We start from the raw sequence: 24031 nt of genomic DNA on the forward strand, positions 1-24031 counted from the left end.
GCCAAACATCAAAAGTACGAGGTAAAAATCCAATGGTCTTGTTTCTGGCCCACTGTGGGTATGCAACAGGAAATTCACGTGCACCTTCACTGCTCTTTTTCTCAGGGACGTTCTCCCGGCATGTTAGCAAGGTCCAGTTAAATTTCTCAGGGTGAGGGTCCCCTTGGAGAAGGGAGTGAGTTGGTGTGGATTTCTGTACTCAAGGTAGAGCACTTCCAACAACCAGGAGCTCTGGGCATCCAACCCCTGATCTGGGCAAATCTGGCATGAAGTCTACACACTAAAAATAGCTTTCCCAGTACATCAAAGTGATGGTAGAGGCTTCCTGATCTGGCTTGCACACCACAGGTGAAGTCATTGGTCACTTACCAGTGTCTGCCCACTTAGGTTCTAAAGTCCACTGTATCAATGACATCATGCTAACAACTGGATGAGCAAGACAAGGCAGGGATTTTAGAGGCCTTTGAAAGACATAAGCACTTCAGAGAGTGGTAGCTTAAGCCTATAAAGATTCAGAGCCCTGCCATATCAACGAAGTATTTAAGGGGCTACTGATCAGGGGCATGCTAGGACCACCCCTCCAAAGTCAGAGGCAAATGACTGTATCTCACACCTCCTACCACTAAGAAGGAAGCACGATGCCATGTAGGCCTCTTTGGGTCTGGAAGCAGGGGACCAAGCAGTGGAATGACCTCACTTATTATTTCTCCTAGTGATCCACATGGGAATTTGTGCTTCCCGTCCCAATACAGTCACCACTAGCAAAATTCATCTATTTAAATTTAAATTAAGATAAAATTAGTTATTTTATCTGAATTTTAGATAATTAAAATTCAGTTCCTCAGATACACCAGGTACATTTCAAGTACTCAGTAGGCACATGCAGCCAGTGGCTACCTAATTGAACAGTGGATCCTGGCTACTCAAATGGGAATGCTTCCACCAGTACACACAGTAGGAGTCCCACTGAATTATGAGCCATGGCTGATAACTGAATTACAAGTCATGGGAACCTTGGGTTCATTCATCCTGCTATGGCTATGGGACTAAGCAGGTGTAAAGAAGAGTAGCCATTCTGTCAGGGGTATTGGCTCTGATCATGATGAGGAGGCAGGGTTGTTCTTACACACTGTGAACAGAGAAGGATATATCTGGCACCCAGGTGATCCATTTGAATGTCTCCTAATAATTCTTTGCCCAATTTTTATGGTAAATGGACACATGCAATTCCCACAGTCTGAGAAGGTCATGGGGACCATGGGTTCAGAACCAATCCTCAGGGATAAAGGTCTGTTACTCGACCAGGTAGGTCACTGAGAACAGCAGACATGGTGGCTGAGACTGAGAGCACTCTAGATTGGATAGACGAGGAAGACCATGAGCATCAGTTGTGGCTTCAAAGCCAGTTGCAGTCATGCGGGCCATACACCATCCCACTACCCTGCCTCATGTTCAACTCCCCAGGAAAAGGGCCAAGCCAAATCCTGGAGAAGTTATTCCCAAATGAGGGGAGCATCCTGTGTGAAGCAAGCCCATCTGAGGCCTGCAAGACATGGGCTGTGGTCGATGCTGTGGTTGTTCCACAGCCCAGCCTGATGGCGGAGATAATCATTCCCCTGCCTGACAAAGGTGTTGCGTGATGATGGCACATAACTCTCTCTCCAAATATCAGTCAAGGGGTCAATGAAGGGTGGAGAGTACCAACACCTGGACTCCAGCCTCTACTTGCAACATCTCAATAGAATCTTCCCAACCATAGAGCTCCCTGAGGGACTGACTCAATTCTACTTCCCTCACTCTCTTACAAGTGTTTGTTTTTGTTTTTGTTTTTTTGAGATGGGGTTTTTCACTCATTTGCAATGGCGCAATCCCAGCTCACTGCAACCTCCACCTCCCGGATTCAAGCGATTCTCCTGCCTCAGCCTCCTGAATAGCTGGGATTACAGGCATGCACCACCACGCCCAGCTACTTTTGTATTTTTAGTAGCGATGGGGTTTCTCCGTGTTGATCAGGCTGGTCTCGAACTCCTGACCTCAAGTGATCCACCTGCCTTGGCCTCCCAAAGTGTTGGGATTACAGGCATGAGCCACTGCGCCTGGCCACAGGTGTTATTTTCTAGAACACGTCTTACCCTTTCAAGTTGCAGGGATGAACTAGTGAAGGCCCCAAACACTGACCAACTGGCATCCCAGGGCCTCCTCTTCCAGAATGCCTTTGCGCAGGTGTGTCTGGGAACCTCTAGCTGTGGGTGTGTGCCTCCTCGGGTACTGAGGGTTGGGGGCGGGGAGCTTCAGCTATTGTCAGATGGCGCAGATTGTGCGGGACATCTTGTTAGGAGGAAGCAGTCTAGAAAATGGTAGTGGAGAAAATCTGGCTTTCCACTGATGGGAAAGCTTGACCTTCAAGGGTGGCCTTCTCCTTGGGTGGAAGGTCTGCCCTGGACCTAATGTGCTCATGGCAGCCCTGGGCAGCTTTCTCCCAGAACGGGGGCTTGCCTGCTGCTCAGAAGGAAGGGGTACTGCAGAAGGGCACCCACAGGTCTGCAGACTGGGCCTCAGGTAAGAGCTAGTCAGGGTGGCTCTGTTCCCTGAACCCCTCATGGCTCTGCCCCCAGCAACACTGGCAGGTCTGCGTGCCTGGGGAGGCCATTGCGTAGGAGGAGATAAGCATCTGCTGATTTCAGAGGCTGATTGCTTCCCTTTCTCTCTCCGGGAAGCTGTCTGTTGCCTAGGTGATGCCCAAATCCCAGTGTCTGGTTTGAGCTCTGCATGACTCAGCTACCAAGCTGTTTGCTAGGGGCCTCAGGAGGGAGGTTGCTTGGATACCTATGAGATGGAAGGCACATTTTGCTGTGAGGACATTTACCTCTGCTTCTGCTCCCTAACAGCAAGCAGTGTGCGCCCCGAGCCGCGTTTCTTTCCTCACTGGCAGGAGACCTGACACCACCCGCCTGTACGACTTCAACTCCTACTGGAGGGTGCACGCTGGAAACTTCTCCACCATCCCCCAGTACTTCAAGGAGAATGGCTATGTGACCATGTCGGTGGGAAAAGTCTTTCACCCTGGTACTGCTCCATGTTCAGAGTCTGGGTTCTCTTGGGTTGTGGTATCTGAATCCAGCAATCCCGTCCTGGGGATGGGGCTGTCTTTGCAGATCGCTCTTCTGGCTGGGCGAGTGCCTCACTATTCAGTGCTTCCTTTCTGAAAAACCAACTTGTCAACCCAGCTACATGTTCTCACCCAAAGTGGAAAAGGGTAGAAAGAGCTTTGCTACCTTTCAGAAACCACTGAGGGTGTGCCGTTGGGTCCTTCAGCTCCTTGGGTGGTAGGCAGGACACGGGTTGAGGAGGTGGCAATGTTGGGTGAAGTCCAGCTCGGGGACCCACCCTCCTCCCTGCAGGGTACCTGTCAGTAAACCTAGGGGTGGGTTGAGGACACCTGAGGGCCTCCCATGTGGCCAGCATTGCTGTTGCTAACTTGTTGCTCAGTGAGGGGGCAGTGGTTAGGCGGGGGCTGCTGCCCATTCTGTGAATTAGGTCAGAAAGATAAGTGTAATCTGGTTTCTGCACCTTGTCTCAGGAGCTCGCAGTTCTGGACATGGGAAAGTGCACTTCAACAGGTGTCTCAGGTGGTCTGGCCACCTCTCCTTGAGCTCATCATTCCCTTAGCCTCCCTGTGCTGCCAGGTCCTCATCTTGGGCCTCTGGGGCAGGAGCCAAAAACCTCTGGGCATGAGAACGTGGGATTTAACAGGCTGCCTGAGGGGCCTGTCAAGGTCATTGGGTTTTTGTTCCTCCTGATCTCAGGATGGATCCTTGGGGCCCACACAGGCATGCGTTCTCCTTAGCCAGACTTCCCCGTATTTGCTCCTGGCTGCAGCAGCACAGGCTGAGGCCAGATGTTCCAGATGTTCAATGAGATCTTGCAGTCAGGCAGTCCACAGTTATTTCTATAGCATGTGCCATGTGTCAGACCCTGTGCCAGGCCTGGGGGCCACCTCTGCCTGGTGCAGGGCAGCTCACAAAAGCTGGCAGAGGCCGAAGGCTGCGTGCCAGTATTCAGAATGCCACAGAGCGCCTGACTGCTGTACCTTCAGGGCCTCCACGGGCACCCCAGTCAGAGTTTCAGGGGTGGATTCCTGAGGTCCCACTGCCGGGGTCCCTCACTTTGCCATCCTGCAGGCTTCTCCATCCTCAACCTTTTAGATTCCCGCCACACTGAATCTAAAAGGGACAACGTGATCTCCAAGCTGGTGGCCTAGGAGCCTGCCGATAACCGACCCATTCATCAGCCCTCGTGGGTCAAGGCTGCCTCGTCCTCCCCAAGAGAGTGGAGAGGTTGAGCAGTGGGGCTACCCCTCGGCCCACGGGGCTGACCGACTGGGGCAGGAGTCAGGGGGAACTCCCTCTCTTTCTGCCCTCCACCGAGCTATCTGAAAGTCCCCACCATGCTCCCCAGTACTCACAGCCAGAGGGAGGAAGGGCTCACCAGAATCACTGGGCAACTCTGATGGGCATCAAGTCTGCTTTGATTATAGATGAGTAGGTAAGAGGCTCCTCTCAACTTGGGGTCTTCTTAGGAGAGCAGTGTCAGCGCAGAACAGGTTTCAGCCCTGTTCTGGAGACCACAGACGCTGGAAGGCTGGGACACCATTTGCAGCCCCAGCGTCATCTGTTAGACAGAGCCAGCAAGGTCTCACGCTGTGTGGTGTATTTCAGCACTTTCTCAAATTTACCCGTGGCAGCTTTTGGTGTGTTTGGTTATTTTTATAACACTACTCACTATACAATTTCTGTCATGCCCATTTTTTGTATCAAAAAGGGTGCTGTAACTTAAAAAGGCTGGGTATTTCCAACTTGGAATATTCAAACCATCTTTTGCAAGGGACGTTTTAAATAGGCATGAAGGGTTGTGTTGTTTTTAATCGGGGTTAAGGATCTGGAATCAAAGGTTTTAGTTTACTCCATCTATGGTGTATCTTAAAATCTGAGCCAGATGTCCTTGCCTTTTTTGAATTTGATGATTGTGCTGCAGTTCCACAGCTCAGTTTTAGGTGGCACACACCCAAAACTGAAAACCTGAGCTTGGAGGAAATGAGTCAAAAGATAGGTAGGTACAGGACAGGGCAGTGGTGACACTACAGCTTTCAGGGTTCCCACTCTGTCAAGGAGGAGCGTGTCTTAGCAGGGGAGGCATTTCAACGTCTTCTCAAATCCACCTGTGGCAGTTTTTGGTGTCTTTGGTTATTTTTATAACCCTAAATACTTTCTTTTTTTTTTTTTTTTTTTTTTTGAGACGGAGTCTCGCTCTGTCGCCCAGGCTGGAGTGCAATGGCACGATCTCGGCTCACTGCAAGCTCCGCCTCCCGGGTTCACGCCATTCTCCTGCCTCAGCCTCCCGAGTAGCTGGGGCTACAGGCGCCCACAACCGCGCCCGGCTAATTTTTTGTATTTTTAGTAGAGACGGGGTTTCACCGTGGTCTCGATCTCCTGACCTTGTGATCCGCCCGCCTCGGCCTCCCAAAGTGCTGGGATTACAGGCGTGAGCCACCGCGCCCGGCACCCTAAATACTTATATACAATTTATATACATGTACAAAATGGACATGTACATTATATATTTTGATACAAAATATGCACAAGTACATATTTTGTATCAAAAAAGAGGTTCTCAAAAGAATTCCACTTCCACAAAACTAGAGTAGATATACTTTTCCCTATTCTTCCAACTAAGTGACCTAAAACCCCTTGATAATATACACAAAACAAACATAAGACTCTGAAAGGTGGAGTGAAGGCAGATCAGATAGGGACCTTGTGACCTGAGGAACAATGGAGTTAATTAGTTCTCTGGTGTGTGTCTTTCTTTCTTTCCCTCTCCTCTTCTTTCCCATTCCTCCCTTCCCCTCTCTTTTTGTTTCTTTCCCTCTCTTTCCCCTTCCCTCCCTTCCTCCCTCTCTCTCTCCCTCTCTCTCTCCTTTCTCTTTCCCTATCCTCTCCTTTCCCCTTCCTCCCTCCCTCTCTCTCCACCCTCTTTCTTTCCCTCTCCTCTCCTTTCCCCTTCCTCCCTTCCTCCCTTTCTCTCTCTCTCTCTCTCTTTTTCTTTGCCCATATACACCAGACATGGAGCTGAAGGAGCTAGGATCCAGAAATGTCAACAAACACAGAGGAAAGAAGAAAGAAGGAATGAAGGAAAAGAGGGAGGAAAGGTGGACAGTAAGGGAGGGAGGAAAGAAGAACCAAAGCCAGAGGACCAAGAAAGTTGTAACTTACCAAGATAGAAAACTTTTAGACAGTAAGCTGCTTTACTCTAGTTAAATACCACAGAAATATAGTTTGATCCCCACTTCCACACATGCCAGCAAAGGTCAACTAGGGGGTTCAGTGTAACATGCTTGCTAAGCTGTAACATCCCTCCTGTCTACCTTGGTGCTGTTGGAGGTGGCCAATCAGGGAGCTGGCATTTTCATCCCTGCCAGGCAATAGCAAGTCCCCATCCCCTAAGGTGTCTGTGCAGGTGATACTGAATACAGTGCTGAAAAATATCAAACCCTCCCAGCCACAAAGGTATCAGTGCAGCCCCAGATCAGATCCAAAAAGTCCACTCCTGCCCAGCAGAAACAAGGAGTACCCCCACCCATTTCAGGAATCAATGGAGGCCATGTGGGGAAGGTAGACTACTGCACTCACCAGGCAGTAATGCAGCATGATCCTTCCCTTTCTTCTGCTGGAGTGATGTCAGAGGATGCCAGCTAAAACAAAGTTTAAATAACACTTTAAACCTAGTAACATAATATGAAAATCTCTAGATTTCAATCAAAAGTCACACATCATACCCAGAACCAGGATGATCTCAAATGGAATGACAGGATACAATCAAGAGATGTCAACACTGATGACAAAGATGTTAGAATTATCTGTAAAAAAAAATTGAAAACCACCATTATATAAATGCTTCATTAAGCAATTAAGAACGCATCTGAAACAAACTAAAAATAGAAAGTCTCAGCCAAAAAATAAATAGAAGACATAATGAGGAATCAAATGGAAATTTTAGAACTGAAAAATACCATAACTGAAATTTTAAAAACTCTATAAAGGAATCACTGGCAGAATAGAAAGAACAGAGGAAAGAACCAGTGAACTTGAAGACAGAACAGAAATTTCCCATTCCGAAAAACGAATAGAAAATACATGGGAAAACAAGATGGACAGAGCTTTAGGTACCTGTGGGACTACGAACAATGATCTCACATCTGTGTCATAAGGGTCCCAGAGGAAATGAGAAAAAGTGTGGGGATGAAAAATCAAAGAAGTAACGGCTGAAAATTTCCCAAATTTGACAAAAGACATAACCCTGCAGACTTCAGAAGCTGAACAAATCCCAAAGAGAATAAATCCAAAGAAATTCTACACTAAAACACTTGAGTTAAACTTCTGAGAACTCTTAAATAAAAACAAAAAAAACTTAACTGGGCATGACAGCTCATATCTGTAGTCCTAGCTACCTGCGAGGTTGAGGCAGGAGGATTGCTTGAGCCCAAAAGTTCAAGGTTACAGTGAGTTATGACTGCAATGCTGCTCTGCAGCCTGGACAATGAAGTAAAACCCTGTCTTTAAAATAATAATAATAATTTAAAAAAAAAAAAAAAACAAGAAAAACTTGGAAGCAATGTGAGAAAAATGATACCTTACCAAACCAAGGATACCAAAAGGAAGTGGCACAACTTTTTTCAAGGGCTTAAAGAAAATAGCTTTCACCTGGGTGTGGTGGCTCACACCTGTAATCTCAGCACTTCGGGAGGCCAAGGTGGGCAGATCACCTGAGGTCAGAAGTTCAAGACCAGCCTGCCCAACATGGCGAAACCCTGTCTCTACTAAAAATACAAAAATTAGCCATGCGTAATGGCATGCATGCACCTTGCATGATGGCATCCCAGCTACTTGGAAGGCTGAGGCAGGATAATTGCTTGAACCCAGGAGGCGAAGGTTGCAGTGAGCAGAGATTGCCCCACTGCACTACAGCCTGGGCCACACAGCGAGAGACTGTCTCAAAAAAAAAAAAAAAAAAAAAAAAAAAAAAAAAGCTTTCACTCAGAATCTTACATCCTGTGAAAGCGTCCCTCCAAAATGATATTCCATGGCCACATAGGTTTGAAAACCATGTTCTAGATTAACTGATTCATTTTCTAGATAGCACAACTGAGATTCTTCAAAAAACATATGGGATTTTTGCAAGAGCACATCACAGTCCCTCGAACACTGTTGGAAATCTCTGAAATTTGCAAAGCTGAGAAAAAAAATAAAAGAAAAGTTTCCTCAGCGTTGCTGGAATAATCTCCAACCTGTAAATGTAGAAGCAAATCTTGAGAACCTGAGTCCCAGAAAGAGAGAACACAAGGTGCAAGTGTATGTCCCAGCAACAGCCCTGTGACATGAGTGGCATTTGTACCTCCTGGTTTGTAAGAGAAGGAGACACAGAGACACGAGTAACCAACAAGGTCACACAGGAACACAAAGAGCTAACATTCAAACCTAGGTTTGCTAGACACCAAAGCTCAGGCTCTGGGCCTCATTGTTACATACCTCATGGCCACATTCTCAGCCCTTCTGTGCGCCTCTATACATTGCTCCAGCATATGAACTACAAGGACCTAGAGGATGCAAACAATGGGCTCCTAAGTCAATGCCTGGGCTGACCCGTACAGGCCATTTGTAAAGAAAATGTGAATGGTGTTGCCATGTTTTCATGGTAACAAGCATTAAGAATTTGGGTTTGTTCTAACATCCACTGTTCTATATCTGAAATCTGATGTAAAATGCCTTGGGAAAGTTAGAAAGATGAAGAAGGCAGAAATGGTTAGAGGAGGGAAAGGATAGAGGAAATAGAATACAATGTATGGACATATTCGTCTTAGCACCTCATACTTAAACTCACATCCCCCAAGAACTACACAGAACTTTCTGCTATGGAAGCCACTCACTGATCATGACTCTCATCACAGCCCACCTTTAATTAAAACTGAAGCTGCATGAGTCAGCCAACAGAGGGCAAAATGAGGAATCAAGGAACATGTGACTAAGGTCAAACATTATCTAGTGTCATTTCATAAATGAAGTGGGCCTCTTTCCTAAAGCTTTCTCCAAGTATCATTTGCAAATGTTCCAGTTGGGTGCTGCAACATGCTGAGGCCACCCTATCTCATCGTCTTGTCTTCATCATCCACCCTCCTCTTTCAAAGGCAGTATGATCAGACACAGTGGATGGGGGGCCTACCCTACCAAATCCCACCTGGCGTGGATGCTGCAGCTTAGGGCATCCAAGCGCCCGCCAGGGCAAGCCCGCACTGTACCTTCTTTCTCTGGGTTGTGAGTGGCAGGCCACTCTGCTCAGGCCTGCCAAGTGAGGGTGGTACATTGGGCAAATCAACTTTCTGGTAGAAGCACAGGAACATCTGGCCCCAACACCCTTTTCTCCCTCTGCCCACCCCACAGTAATCCTCAGAACCTAGAGACTTAATGACATCTCTCCAAACTTCATTCTAAAGTCAGGAATAAGAATTGGAAACCTCATCACAAGTCAGAAGATTGAGACACGCTTAAGGTTACTACCCATGTGTTCAGATTAGCAAGGACAGGAGCACACTGTAGGTACCAATGGCTTATCCATGGAAGGCTGCTCCTGAGCTGCACTGGGCTGCATATTTGTGTGACCGTTGTCTACAAACACTCCTATCCCATCAGAAGTACACAAAGGTTTGTCAGATGACTTACTGGCCACATCAGTGAATCAGTGAATTTTCCTCAGGAAGAGAACCAGTTTGCCTTTTAAAAATGCTGACAGTGAAACCCAAGTGAGGACACTCACCTGCTGCACCCAGCGTGCAACCCATACTCCTTCAGTGGGCCTTTAGGAGTTGGACCCAATCTAGTTTCCCAGCCTCTTCTCCCACGACTTCACTCTACGAATGGGTCTGCTCCAGCCACCAACCTTCTCTGGGCTCCTTGAAGGTACCTAACCCCTTCAGGCTGTCCTTCCCCCATTTCCCACCTAACAAAACCCTTTCGACCTTCAAGGCCCAGCTCAAACACCCGCTCCTCTACGAAGCCTCCCCCAGCCCCTTGCCCAGAGTGAGCAGTTCCTTCCTCTTCACATTCACCTAACTCCTCTTGCCTGTAAGATGCCCCCTTACAAGTAACAAAGACATGAGTGTGCACCTACCTTCAAGGAGCCTCTTCCAGGAGGGGGCCTGGCTTCGATCTGCTTTTTGACATGATACTTTGCACTGAGATCTGCCCTCTCCTGCCAGGCTGTGCTCACACCAATACCAAGAGATCACGAGACACCCTGCCAGCAAATGCCCTGGAAGCACATCCCCTTCATGCCCCTGGCAGTTGTCTAACGCACACACAAGATGAAAGCAGCTCTCGGGTGGCCTGTTGCAGGGCACAGCACAGTTCTGCCTATGCCAAGGCAGATGCTGGGCCCTTCCCTATTGTGCTCAGCACATACCCGTTCTCCAGGGCACCTTTCCTGGGCATTAATTCATCTAGGCAGTTAATATGGATTGCACAGCCTGCTGTGTGCCAGGTACCATGTGGACCCCACCACCCATGCCCAATGCAGGCCCCTCTACTGGGCAACCCTTGCTCCACACCTCCCTGCTGGGCTGCTCAAGACTGTCAGGTCGGGCTCAACCTGCTCTCCAGCCCTGCTTCCTTCCTGTCCCTTTCCTGAGGGTTAGTTAGCCCCAGTAAACCTTTGGTCCTGCCAACTCGCTCTCACAGTCTGCTTCCTGGAGGACCCAATCTGAGACAGTGGGTTCCAGAGTGGTCCGAGAAAACAGGTGGTAAGATGGGGTCTTGGTACAGGATTGCCCTGCATCTCCCCAGCTGGCAACGAGGTTCCCATCTTCGGGGGTAGGTGGCACGCAGGTGGCTCTAGGCACAAGATGGCAGGCTAGCTGCTAGACCTTCGATGTTAGAACTTTTGCTGGGATGGCCGCGGCTTGTGAAGAGGAAGTTCCTGGAAGGCGAGGAGATCCAGGCAGGGCAGATGCCTGGAAATGAAAACTCAGGGAACGGTATGTTTCCTGAAGGACCCACCGGGATTAATGAGAGGCCAAGGGCAATTAACAAACATCTAAAAATTAAGCAGAAACACTGGAGTCTTCCTGGTGGTTTACAAAGTAGCCCCCGATCCAAGCAATGGGCAAGCAGCAAAGTCTGAAGAACAAACCCAGGACTTGCTAAGGTGGCTGAACTCCAAAGACAGTTGAACGCTCAGCCAAGGCAGGTCTGTCATGCCAATGACACAAGTCCTGCTGGGAAAACCTGCATCCCTGATACATGGAACACGCACATCTAAGAGAAGGTCTCTGAATATCTGGTCTCCCTAGATGCCCTTGAAACTTCTGAGCTTGCAGCATCAGCCCACCCCTCCCATGAAGCATTGCAGGCACCCTATCCCGAAGGAGAAATAAATAACACAAGCATTTTCCCCACAGGTGTCCTCCCTCCCAGAAGCGGCCCTCACCTTATCACTGGCTGCCGGGTAGGGTGATCAACAGTCCCAGTTTGCTGAGGGACTTGCGGTGCTAAAAGCCAGCGAGTCCCAGGGAAGCAGGAGGAATTGGTGAGCTGACTGCCACACCCGTGACTAGAGTGAAGGTGCAGCACAGAGCTGCGCAGGCAGGGTGTGCTGGGTCTGGGAAGGGGGAAAGCCATGACACCCCTGAGGAGCTGCAGGATCAGCATGCACCTGCAGCGGCCGGGGGGTCCCTGTGGGATGGGACCCGGATGCAGCTCAACCAGTGGGGGCCGGAAACGAAAACTACACAAGGGACTTGGAGACACTCTGCTGCTCAACACAACTGAATGCCCTGGTAGGGAGCCGAAGGGATGGGGCAAACCTGTGGATGGCATGGGATGGGCATCAGTGATGGTCCAGGCCTGAGTGACGGTGAAAGGCCCGAATTGTCATGGCAGATGGTGAAGGAAGGGATTCAAAGGCTAAGCAAAGTGAGTTTGCTGGAACTGGACAGAAGAGGTGAGGCCAGAAGACACCCTGGAGGATCATGTTTCAGGAGAGGGCCCAGAGGACACATGCGTCAGCAAGGGCATCAGGAATGTGCTGGAGAGAGGGCGCCAGCATCCCTCAGAGATCCAGCGCGGGAATCCTCTGCAGGCCAGGGTTGACCACAGCGGAGTGTCTTACAGAACGGGGCACACCGAGAACTGGAGCCTGATAAGGGCGCTGCAGCCTCCTCCTCCTCCTCATTTCCTTTTCCCCCCCTCCTCCCCTCTTCCTCCCCTCCTAATACTCTCTTCCTCCTCTCCATCTCCTGTCCTTCTTTCTTCCTCATTTCCTCTTCTTACTCTCCTCCTCCTCCCCCTCCTGCTCTCCTTCTCCTCCGCTCCTCCTCATCCTCTCCTCTCTCCTCTTCTCTCTTCTTCCTCCTACTTTTCTCCTTCTCATTTCCTTCTCTCTTCCTCTCCTCCTTCTCCTCTTCTCTCTTCCACCTCCTCCAACTCTGTTCCTCCTCCTCTCCTCTCCACTCCTCCCCCACCTCCTCCTCCTTTTCCTCTGCTCCTCTTATTCTATTCCTCCTCTTCGTCCTTTCCTCCTCCTCCTCTCCTCCTGGTCCTCCTTTCTTCTGCCTCCTCCTCTCTGCTTTCTCCTCTTCTCCGCCTCCTCCTTTCTTCCTCCATCTCTCCTCTTCCTCTAAATCTCCTCTTCCTCTCCTCCTCCTCCTCTGCTCCTCCTCTCCTCTTCCTCCTACACCTCTCCTCCTTTCCTCCCTCCTCCTATTTCTCTCCTTCTCCCTTCCTCTCCGTCCTCCCCCATCCTCCTCTCCTTCTCCTCTTTTCTCACTCCTCCTCTTCTCCTCCTCCTTTTCTCCTTTTCCTGTTCTTCTTCCTCCTCCTTCCCACTCATCCCTCTCCTCTCCTTTTTCCCTCCTCTTTCTCATCTCCTCCTCTCCTCTGCCTCCTCTCCTCCACATCTGCCTATCCTTTTCCTTTTCCTTCGGTCCTTCTCTCTTCCTACTCCTCCCACTCCCCCCTCCTCCTCCTTACTTGCTCTTCTTGTCCTCTTCCTCTTCTTCCTCCTTTGCTGCTCCTCCTCCTGTCTCCTCCTCTCCTTTTTCTTCTCTTTTCTGTGTCCTCCTCTCCTCCTTCACCTCCTCCCCTTCTCCTCCTTCCACCCACTCCCTCTCTTTCCCCTCCCCCTCCTCTTTTCTTCCCTTCTGCTCCCCTCCAGCTCCTATTCCTCCACTTTACCTGTCTCCTCCTGCTACACCACACGTTCACGCGACCCTGTGTGAGTCCAGGGCAGAAAAGGAAAGCTAAAAGGCAGACAAATGAGTGCAAGAGAGCAAAGAAGGGAGCCCTCTCTAATCTAATGGGCAGGGCACTGGACGCATGCAAGCACCTCCTCTTCGGGGGAGGTGCCACAGCCTCCAGATGGAGGGGCAGTGGGACACTCCATGAGCTCTGGGGTTACTTACAGTTTGGAGTGCTTAGGTGAATACTGAGTCCAAAACAGCCCTGCAAACAGACGGAAGAATAAACCCCTGAGCAGATGTGGTCTCTGAAATACAAAAAACCAACATGGGGTTTGAGGCAGAATTCAGAAAGAGCTCCTATAACTCCATACCAACAAGGCAAGTGACTCAATAGAAAAATGAGCAAAATCCATTTCCTAGACGAGGAAGGCAGGCCAAACAAGAAGCATCTGAAGGGAAATCATGAATTAGGGTCAAAGCGGTCCCAGAACACTAGGCTGGATCAAACGCGAAGCCTCTCCAGAGGAGGGCAACTTCCTCCTGGGCCTCAGAGTCAAAGAAGCACAGCGAGGGGAGGTGGCTGCACTCTGGAAAGTCTCAGTGGGGAGCCAAGGGAAGAGGAAGGGGGTGACAGGCTCAGAAAACAGGAGGAGTCGCACAGAAATCACGCTGAGCAAAAACAATGCTTCCCTAGGGGAGCATGTGGGCGGAAGAGAGGGACTCTTCTCCTCCTCTCGTCCTCTCCTCTTCCTCCTAAACCTCTCAACCAGGGATGCTGAGCACAGAGAGGGAAAGTGATGGCAAATTCCCAGGGGACAGCTCTAGCCAGGGAGGCTAGCCTGCCATGGAGGGAGAGGTGAGGGAGAGGCGAGGGAGAGGTAAGGGGGAGGGAGGGGAGGGGAGGGGAGGGGAGGGGAGGGGAGGGGAGGGGAGGGGAATGGAAGGGAAGGGAAGGGAAGGGAAGGAAAGGGAAGGGAGGGGAAGGGAGGGGAGGCAAGGCTCAGAAGGCCACTGGGATGGACAGGGAGCTCTGCAGGGGGCTCCCCAGGGATTAGGATGGAAGGAAGACCTGAGTGGGGCTGTGGTTTCAGGAAGGAGGCATTATCCTGGCGGAGACGGGCAGCGGGTATGGTCAGCTGCAAAGCAGGATCTTTGGAAAAGACAAGGGCTTCCTAAAAGAGACACAACGTGTAGCACAATGGGCATGCAAGCAAAGCCTGAAAAAGAAAGCAGACTTTGAGGAGACACACCCCCAGCCCCAGGAGTTGGGGTCAGTTGAGTGTGTGCTAGTGGGGTGCAGCCAAGCAGAGCGGTTTCATGGGAGCACAGCAAAGAACCCGAGAAGGCCCCGCATGCCCGCAGTTGGCTATTGCCTGGGGCTCCAGAGCATCCACGGAGGGCCCCACAGGGGAAGGCAGGAGCAGGACGGGCCTGGGGAGGTGAAGGCCGACCTGACCTGCTAAGAGACAAGCAGAGAGGGAGGGGAAAGTCTTGTTCCTGCCAGGACATTGTTAATGGGAGGAATGAGGAGGCAGCAGGTGAAGAGAGTATGGCGTGGAGGGCAGAAATCAGAGCGTTTTCGGGTCTGGTGCTGACCTGCTATTGGGAATGAAAATGAAGACTCAGGTGCATTCTGGTCCCTTTCTCAGGGATAGCTGAACACCACCCGCATCCCTACCTGGCCTGGTGATGCCATTCTTCCTAGGCCCACTCACCGCTGCAGCTGCTTTACTGGGACTTCCTCTCCTCATCCGACCACAGATGAGACCTCTGTGGGAGGTCTCAGGGACAGTGTGCACCCACGTGCGCATTGCACCCCACTGCCCAGCACACCCAGGAGTGAGAGTGAGGGGCAGCTGGGAGAGTTGGAAAAGGGAGCTCTTATGTAGCCACCATGGGCTTCCCCGCTAGCAGCCACACGGTGACTATCCAGCTCATTATGCAAGTTCTAGTCCTTCATACAAGACGCTACAGGCGGAGCAACAGCCACCCACCATCCCGGGGATCCTCACTCATGATTTGAAACCACTCCCAGCAGGTTCTGGGGTGTTTGGCAGAAGCTGGCAACCATTCTTGGGGGGAAGGAACCCAGGAGGGGATGCTAGCATGCATAGGAATTGCAACTGGTGATCTGAAGGTCCCCTGCAGCCCTACGGCCTACATCCCATAAAGAGGGACCCTCTCCTCCTCACCTCATCTTCAGTATTCCTGCTTCCTCGAGCTTCTCCAGGGAGAAGTAGGTGCATCTCACTAGAAAAAACAAGAAGGCAGACCTTTGCTGATTAAACACTTACTAAGTAGATACTGTGCCCTGGGCACCCAGTTTCAGAAATGAGTAAAACACCAGCGGTTCCTTCAAGGAACTCAAGAGACCCTGCGGCAGCCAGACTCTTACAGAGCAATTACCACCTGGAGTTGCAAGAGCCTAATGTGGGGTGGGAATGGGGGATGTAGAAAATGCTATCAGAGCTGGAGACAAAAGTCCGTAATACTTGGGGTGGGACTGTGAAAGTGACATTAAAGTTGTGCCTTGAAGGAGGCCAGGAGTGCACCAGGACAAGGCCATGGGAACTAACGGTGCAAAGCAAGGAGACCTGGAACAGCAGGCTGGTGGGGACCAGTGACTAAACAGCACAGCGTGAACCCAGTGTTCGGCTTAAGGGTGGGGAGAGCTGAGCCGACTCCCTGAACTGTTAGGACTTAAACCTGAGAAGGCCCGGCCGCGTTTTCACTAGAGGATTGTTGGGGACAGATCTGTGACTTAGAAACTGAGCCAATGGAATGTGGAGGACAGACCTGAGGGAGGAAAGACAGAGGCTTCCAGGTTGGTCAGGAGGCTCATGGAACAGTGCAGGCTCCAGACCACGAGCCCTGAGTTCTGGAAGTAGCAGCGGGGATGCAGGACGAGGAGCAGTTTTGTCTCATCAGGCACTCCAGAGGCAGGGACTCAAAACTTGCTTATAAAGTCAATGCGGGAGACTAGATAAGGGGAGGGACAGAGGAGTAAAGCATGGCAGCACTACAGAACCTGAGCCCCTGACTGAGATGGAGAAGAGAGTTTGAAAAGCAAGTTTGCCAGGGAAGTTGGGCTGTGTGTCCGGCGACTTAGAGGAGGCAAGACATTAGGAGTGTGGACGTTTCTCATCACCTGCAAAAGAGGCGTTAAAAAGACGGTCCCTCTGGACCCCAGCCCCGCCCTGCTTCTCCCAGCCCCGCCCTGCTTCTCGCGCAGCTGCTTTCAAAGCCCCGCCTCCAGCCCCTCCCAGCGGTTTCTTTCTCCCCCGCCCTCCTACTCTCAGCGGACTCCTGCCTCCCCCTGCTGGTTCTCGGGAGTCCGCGAGCTCCTTCTGCAGCCTCTCCTTGCTCAGCTCTCCCACGGCCCTGCCCGCAGTGGTTTCTCTCAGCTCCGCCCGGCCCTGCCCCAACCCCCACCCCTTATCCTAGCCCCGCCCTTAACACCGCCCCCAATCGTTTCTCTCAGTCCCGCCCTGCCCCTCCCCCAGCTCCACCCTCCTCCTCTCAACCCCGCCTCCACCCACTCCCCAGCGGTTTCTCCCAGCTCCTCCCTGCTGGTATAGCAGCTCTGGACCCAAAACTCCTGCCTGGTGGCCTCGTCCCGCCCTTCCCCTTACTCTTTCTCCCTCCGTTTCCTTTTCCTCCTTCCGGTTCTTCGCCCAGGTTGCCAGTCTCGAGCTCCCCTGGCCTTTGCCTGGCTGGCTGGCCCGCATGAGGGCCTGGTAAAGGGAATAGCGTCTCCTAGCAGCCAGGGCGTGCGTACGTGCGTGATGTCGTCAGTGCGTGTCTTCGAGAATGCGAGATTCATAATGACTTGGCTGTCTATATGCATGGCTGACTACGTGCCTCCTGCGTGTTGTGCGTACATGCGTGATTACGTGCCCACGTGCGTTCTTCATGAAAGGGATGACGGGAGCTGCATTAAAGCGGTAGAGTTCTGGACCGCTAGCGCTTGTCACTGGCCACCGGTTTCCCGGAGTTAGCGGCAGCGACCTTGCAGCCTCGACACTAGCCAGGCGCTCCCTCTTCTCACCGCGGCCCACGTCTCCTCGTTTGGGAGCCCATTGTCCTGGCTCCGGTGGCCTCGCTGGGTCTCGGGGAGGCGGAGTACTGTTCTTCCCTGTGGCGAAAAGCCGGAGTCGGCCCTGGGCACCCACGACTCGCAGGGTCCGTGGTTCCGGAGGCCGTGAGACCTGCCGGGGCTGACAGGTGCCAGGGCCCATGATGCAGGAGCCTATGTGCGCAGCCTTCTTGCGGACGGTACCTGAGGGCTAGGGCTTCCCTGGATGTGGGGCTGGGAACCCGTGCGGGGCGCGACCAAGGCTCCTTTTCCTGCCCCCTGCTCTTGCCAGGGTCTTGGCTCCGCTCCTTCTAAGCGCGTGTACCCGCGACGTCCGTCTGCGAGTAGAAAGCCGGTGTGCTGCTCCACACACAGCGGCCCCACCTCAGCCTGGTCTTCCCTGCCTCCCATTGGCCCCTCTGCTGTGAGCTCGCCTGGACCCGAGGCCCGGCGGTGCACAGCTCTGTGGCCTGTGGCGCCGTGCTCAGCGTGACTTACCCAGAATTAAGCTGAGGACAATGGGATTTAGAGCCCCAAACCCTCGCCCCTCGACAATGGGACGGGAAGTGTCATTTTTCTCCCTTCGAATGGAGCGTGCTCAGCTGCAGGAATGCTGTTCAACGTGGTGAAATGATTTTCTGCCCTGCGGGCTGGTGCACCCTGTGTCCTTGACCCAGACAGGTGCTGAGGATCCCACTGCTGTGATTAGCCGAACCAAACTGTGAGGTGCACATGTGTGTTACTGATAAGACCGGCCCTCCCAGCTCTTCTTGGTTTCCAATGCCTGCTAAGTAGATGACCTTCTTCGGGCCATGAACCAGCTTTGCTGTCTTGCACTTAATGACCTTTCCTCTTTATCTTCCTTGTTGTGCAGGTAGGGTGCAAAGCAGGTACTCTCTGCAGCACCGGGTAGGAGGGGAGTCAATCCCCTTCTTGCCTTTTCAGTTACATCAGTTCCTACTAGGGATTCCACACACAGTTCGCGTTTGTTGTGATTTTGTGGTGATGATGAGAAAAGGGTTGGCTAAAAAACTGAGTGGCGGAAAAGAGGCAAACATTCACTGTAGCCATGTATCCCGATGGAAGTGGCCTGGCCCTGTGGGAGACATTCAGTCTCCGTCAGAAGTAATCCAGAACCAAGGAACCTGGTGATGTTTGGTCACCCATCAGGAGAATAATGAGGCTCAGGGGCCGCAAGTGTGTGAGGAAATGGCACCATGGATGGGTTGGTGGAGGGTACACAGGTGAGTGTTTGTGGAAAGTCATTTGCTGGCAGAGATCAGCATCTTAGATGGGCATGCCAGGCGGCCGAGGCATTCCCTTCAGCATGTCTTCACACAGCAAGTGTTAGAGGTAATGTCATTTCTAGTGGCAAAAGTGGGGAGCAGCTTGTAACTCTCTGTCAGTGGAGGAGTGGTCAGGCAAATGATGAGACGGCCAACAATGGGGTATCACACAGGCAGTGAAAAACAAGGTAGATGAAGATTGTCAGGTGGAAAGAATGGACTTGATGTGCTGTCAAATGGAAAACTCATGCCCTATCCTGTGGAGATGTGTTGGGAACAGCAGTTTGCCAAGATGGTTGAAGCAAAGGACCATAAAGGGGCTGGCTTAAACAACAGACAATCATTGTTCTAGAGGATGGAAGTCTGAAATCAAAGTGTTGGCCAGGTTTGTTTGTTCTGTGGGCTGTGAAAGACAATCTGGTCTGTCCCTATTTCTTAGCTGCAGGCGGCTAGCCGGCAATCTTTGGCACTCATTGGCTTGTAGAAGCATCTCCCTTATCTCTGCCTTCATCTTCTCATGGTGTTCTCCCTGTGTGCATGACTGTCTCTGAAATCCCCCTTTTCATAAGGACGCCATCCACATTGGATATGGGTCCACCCTAATGGCTTCAGTCTCACTTGATTGCCTCTGTAATGACTCTGTCTTTATATATAAGGCCACATTTTGAGGTGCTGGGGTTTAGGACTTCAACATACGCGTTTTAAGAGGACACAATGCAACCCATCAGAACTGACAAAGGACCTGAGGTAGAAACAAGCTTGGCATGTTCCCTCAGGGGATGGAAGGCCCCTGTGGCTGCAGGGTGGTGAATAAAGGGGAGAGGAGAGGACATGGCTGGGGTGGGAAGACAGATCAGGAGGGACCTTGAGTGCCCTGAGAGGAAGTGTGGATTCTGTTCTAGTTGGGGCAGGGAGCCCTTGAAAGCTTTCAGTAGAGGAGTGACATAATCTCATTGTCCCTGTACCAAGATCATTTTGATGGCAGTGTGGTCACAAGAGTGCAGAGGACAAGGGCTGAGACGGGAGTGGGGGTGCTATCAGGAGACTTCTTCAGAAGGCAGGGGGTTTTAGGGGATTGGATTGGAATTGTGGCCATAGAGATTATGGAAAGAGATCAGATTCAGTGTCGGTTTTGGACACAGTGCCACGGGATGTGGGCCGCAGAGAGGGAGGGCAGAGAGCAGCTAGGTCTGGGGCAGGAACACTGCGTAGCTGGTGATGCCACTCACAGTGGAAGGGAGGTGGACTTGGTGGTGGTGGTTGGGGTCCTGAGTATGTACAGGCCTGTCCACCTAAGGCTGAGTCTGAAGGGGCGTGGCCCTGCACCACGGGATTCAGAGCAGGCTGGTGAGCAATGTGGGGGTCCCGGAAGGAGGGAAGGAGTGTGCTCAGCCCTGCTGGGGCTGCCGAGCATGGAATAAGATGAAGACAGGACTGGCATGAGGCCGGCCATGGGTGCTTGTGGGGATAGGTCAGTCAGTGGAGTGGGTGGGGGGGTGGGGAATAAAGAGAGAAAGCTATCCTGCCTGTGCCTTTTTCTAGCTGTCTCCGCCCTACTCCAGACCGCCCCAAAGACTCTGTGGGATGAACCTGAGTCAGCCGAATCCCAGCCCCTTCCCTTGGGCCTGCCGTGGCGCGGTACATCAGTGACAGACGGAAGCAGCGGACCATCAGGGTCAGTGGGATTTAGGCCACCTGAGAGACACAGGGGTATGGTCAGGCCACTGCCCGTGAGCTTGGAGGGCTGGCATGTGATGCGCTTCTGTGCTTCTGCAGGCCACAGGAGGCCCGGGGCACTTGCGAAGATGGAGTCAAGACTGTGGAGACTTGTTGGCATCCCCTGCTGAGCAGCCAGCGGAACCGTACCATCGCCGTCCACATTGCTCACAGGGACTGGGATGACGATGCCTGGCAGGAGCTGCTGGTGGAGAGGCTGGGGATGACTCCTGCTGAGATTCAGGCTTTGCTCAGGAAAGGGGAGAAGTTTGGTCGAGGAGTGATAGCGGGTAAGTGACGATGTGCCAAATGTGCAGACAACGCCTAGAGTTGCCACCCAAGATCTTGCTTGGGAGTTTGGGGACTTTTGTTGTCGTCTGAACTGATTGGCATGTATACCACAGTTTCCTTTGGCAGCACACCTTCAAAGAGACGGCAAGGGCCCTGGGCTGGGGGTTGGCAGGCCTAGTTTCTGTGAGCTCTGGTAAATCATTTCTCCACTCTGAGCCTCAGTTCCTGTTTCTGATCTCAGTGAGAAACCAGATCAGGTCCATGTACACGTGGTGCTTGTGGTGTTTGGCTGTGTGTGTATGTGTGTGTGTGCATACATGTGTGAGTGCACATGTGTGGCAGAGACCATGAAAAGCAGCCCAGCCCGCCGAATGGGTCAGGTGGCCTCTAGAGTTGGGCTGCCTGCCTGACTTCACAAGCCTGGCCCAGCCCCACCACTCACGGCACCCTGGGCAAGTCCCCTAACCTCTAGGTGACTGAGGCCTGACAATAGCATCTGTCCCCTGGTGACCTGCTCAGGCATCACCTGTAGCTTCCCAGGCAGTGGCTGGTGCCCTTCCAATCTGCAACCGCTGCCCTCAGAAGTCTGGCTTGGACCTGCCTCTTACTTGTGTGGCTTCATCGAGGACAAGGCCCTCTCCTCTGCCTTTCTGGAGCCCTCCCCCGCCTCTCCCAGCATTTCCTGAATCGGGTTTGGCTCGTTATCAAAGCAGTGGAAGAAGGACTTGACTCCCTTCTTGTCATTTTGCTGATGCCACCTTACTCTCTGATTGTGACTTTGAGTAACCGTGTTGTCACATGGGCAGGCCTTGGGCTATGGAAGTGAAAGGCATTCATATGTATCTCTCTTTGTGTACAGGACTCATTGACATTGGGGAAACTTTGCAATGCCCCGAAGACTTAACTCCCAATGAGGTTGTGGAACTAGAGAATCAAGCTGTACTGACCAACCTGAAGCAGAAGTACCTGACTGTGATTTCAAACCCCAGGTGGTTACTGGAGCCCATACCTAGGAAAGGAGGCAGAGATGTATTCCAGGTAGACATCCCAGAGCACCTGATCCCTTCGGGGCATGAAGTGTGACAAGTGTGGGCTCCTGAGAGGAATGTTCCAGAGAAACCAGCTAAATCATGACACCTTCAATTCACCATCATGACGCAGACCTATATACATTAGGTTAAATCTGAATTTCCACTGCTTTGGAGAGTCCCACCCACTAAGCACTGTGCATGTAAACAGGTTTCTTTTCTCAGATGAAGGAAGTAGGGGGAGGGGCTTTCCTGGTGTGATGCCTTCTTAGACACACAGGCAATGTCTCAAGTACTTTGACCTTTGGGTAGAAGGAAAAGCTGCCAGTAAATGTCTCGGCACTGTTGCTAATTTTGGTCCTGCTAGTTTCTGGATTGTGTAAATAAATGTATTGTAGATGACTGGTTAGTGTTTGAGACTTCGTTCTATGTTTTCCCCTGATTTGTTCTGGTCAAAACTCATCAAATGTATAACTAGCATCCAGGAGACATTGCAGAAAGTCTGAGACCTGGCACTGAATGTTTGCCTGGTAGTGAGCAGCCGTTAATCAACCAACTCATCCAGGATGAAGAGGACATCAGGCTTAGAGCAGCTGTCTGTCCTTTCAGGTTACTCTCTTTTTTTTTTTTTTTTTTTAATTTATTTATTATTATTATACTTTAAGTTGTAGGGTACATGTGCATAACGTGCAGGTTTGTTACATATGTATACTTGTGCCATGTTGGTGTCTTCAAAGAGAATAAAATACCTAGGAATCCAACTTACAAGGGATGTAAAGGACCTCTTCAAGGAGAACTACAAACCACTGCTCAGTGAAATAAAAGAGGACACAAACAAATGGAAGAACATACCATGCTCATGGATAGGAAGAATCAATATCGTGAAAATGGCCATACTGCCCAAGGTAATTTATAGATTCAATGCCATCCCCATCAAGCTACCAATGAGTTTCTTCACAGAATTGGAAAAAACTGCTTTAAAGTTCATATGGAACCAAAAAAGAGCCCGCATCTCCAAGGCAATCCTAAGTCAAAAGAACAAAGCTGGAGGCATCACACTACCTGACTTCATACTATACTACAAGGCTACAGTAACCAAAACAGCATGGTACTGGTACCAAAACAGAGATATAGACCAATGGAACAGAACAGAGTCCTCAGAAATAATACCACACATCTACAGCCATCTGATCTTTGACAAACCTGAGAGAAACAAGAAATGGGGAAAGGATTCCCTATTTAATAAATGGTGCTGGGAAAATTGGCTAGCCATAAGTAGAAAGCTGAAACTGGATCCTTTCCTTACTCCTTATACGAAAATTAATTCAAGATGGATTAGAGACTTAAATGTTAGACCTAATACCATAAAAATCCTAGAGGAAAACCTAGGTAGTACCATTCAGGACATAGGCATGGGCAAAGACTTCATGTCTAAAACACCAAAAGCAACAGCAGCAAAAGCCAAAATTGACAAATGGGATCTCATTAAACTAAAGAGCTTCTGCACAGCAAAAGAAACTACCATCAGAGTGAACAGGCAACCTACAGAATGGGAGAAAATTTTTGCAATCTACTCATCTGACAAAGGGCTAATATCCAGAACCTACAAAGAACTCAAACAAATTTACAAGAAAAAAACAAACAACCCCATCAAAAAGTGGGCAAAGGATATGAACAGACATTTCTCAAAAGAAGACATTCATACAGCCAACAGACACATGAAAAAATGCTCATCATCACTGGCCATCAGAGGTTACTCTCACTCTGTTGTGAAAGTGTCTGTCGGTTTCTGAAGCATGTGTGTCACCTGCATCACATAGCTACTTCCTATCCTAGCAATACATCCAAAATACAGCTCTGGTAGAGTGAGGTTAACTTGGAAATGTGATCAGTAGTGTTGTTTTATTTTGTAGTAATTTTTTTTTTTTTTTTTTTTTTTTTGGTGATTTAGCAAAGTTTCTAGTTGTTATCTTTGAGGATGATGGGCATTTCCCCCCAGGTATTGACTGCAGTGGCTCTTCTCTTCTGAGCCAGGATGTCATGGTGGTCGTACATCCCATGGCAGATGGGGTGGCCTGACTTTCAAGTGGACCTCTTTGGAGGCCCCTGGATGCTAGGCTAGGGGTGCTGAGCTGCTGATCAGACACTTCCTGGCAACACTGGGAGGGACCCATGAGGAAACAATCTCCTGTTTGAAGATACAGGAAGATACTGCCAGAATCAGGCGTGAGTCTGTTCTTTCTCCTGACTAGCAGGCCAATCTCAGGGGACCAGGTCTTCCTGGGCTTGGTCTCGACACTTCTAGCAATATCCTTTGCTGAGTGTGCAAAAATGCTGCTTCTCCAAATAA

General features: G+C 50.8%; 2 protein-coding genes across 10 annotated transcripts; one reads left to right on the forward strand and one right to left on the reverse strand.

Annotated features, from left to right (window-relative positions):
- Nucleotides 1–5084: 5084 nt before the first annotated feature.
- Nucleotides 5085–17160, reverse strand: LOC114674844 (uncharacterized). 4 transcript variants are annotated; one of them, XM_077988049.1, is made up of 8 exons: nt 16918–17160; nt 15478–15535; nt 13508–13590; nt 11536–11706; nt 8586–11059; nt 6836–6916; nt 6690–6751; nt 5085–5218 (listed from the first exon to the last, which is right to left on the reverse strand). In XM_077988049.1, exons 1-5 carry the CDS (start codon nt 17130–17132, stop codon nt 10981–10983), a joined length of 606 nt encoding a protein of 201 aa, XP_077844175.1. In that variant the 5' UTR covers nt 17133–17160; the 3' UTR covers nt 5085–5218; nt 6690–6751; nt 6836–6916; nt 8586–10980. The 4 variants fall into 4 exon arrangements, with proteins under 4 accessions (XP_077844175.1, XP_077844176.1, XP_077844177.1 ...); XM_077988050.1 differs by lacking the exons at nt 5085–5218; nt 6690–6751; nt 6836–6916; nt 11536–11706 and having other exon boundaries at nt 10794–11059; nt 13508–13547; XM_077988051.1 differs by lacking the exons at nt 5085–5218; nt 6690–6751; nt 6836–6916; nt 8586–11059 and having other exon boundaries at nt 11445–11706; nt 13508–13547.
- EOLA1 (endothelium and lymphocyte associated ASCH domain 1) lies at nt 17152–22083 on the forward strand. 6 transcript variants are annotated; one of them, XM_077988048.1, is made up of 4 exons: nt 17152–17229; nt 20209–20321; nt 20423–20652; nt 21513–22083. In XM_077988048.1, exons 1-4 carry the CDS (start codon nt 17167–17169, stop codon nt 21734–21736), a joined length of 630 nt encoding a protein of 209 aa, XP_077844174.1. In that variant the 5' UTR covers nt 17152–17166; the 3' UTR covers nt 21737–22083. The 6 variants fall into 6 exon arrangements, with proteins under 6 accessions (XP_077844174.1, XP_028697891.2, XP_028697888.2 ...); XM_028842058.2 differs by having other exon boundaries at nt 17229–19393; XM_028842055.2 differs by having other exon boundaries at nt 17229–18604; nt 20189–20321.
- Nucleotides 22084–24031: the final 1948 nt, after the last annotated feature.

The sequence above is a fragment of the Macaca mulatta genome, chromosome X (assembly GCF_049350105.2).
Source record: "Macaca mulatta isolate MMU2019108-1 chromosome X, T2T-MMU8v2.0, whole genome shotgun sequence".
In the NCBI taxonomy this organism is placed as follows: Eukaryota; Metazoa; Chordata; class Mammalia; order Primates; family Cercopithecidae; genus Macaca; species Macaca mulatta.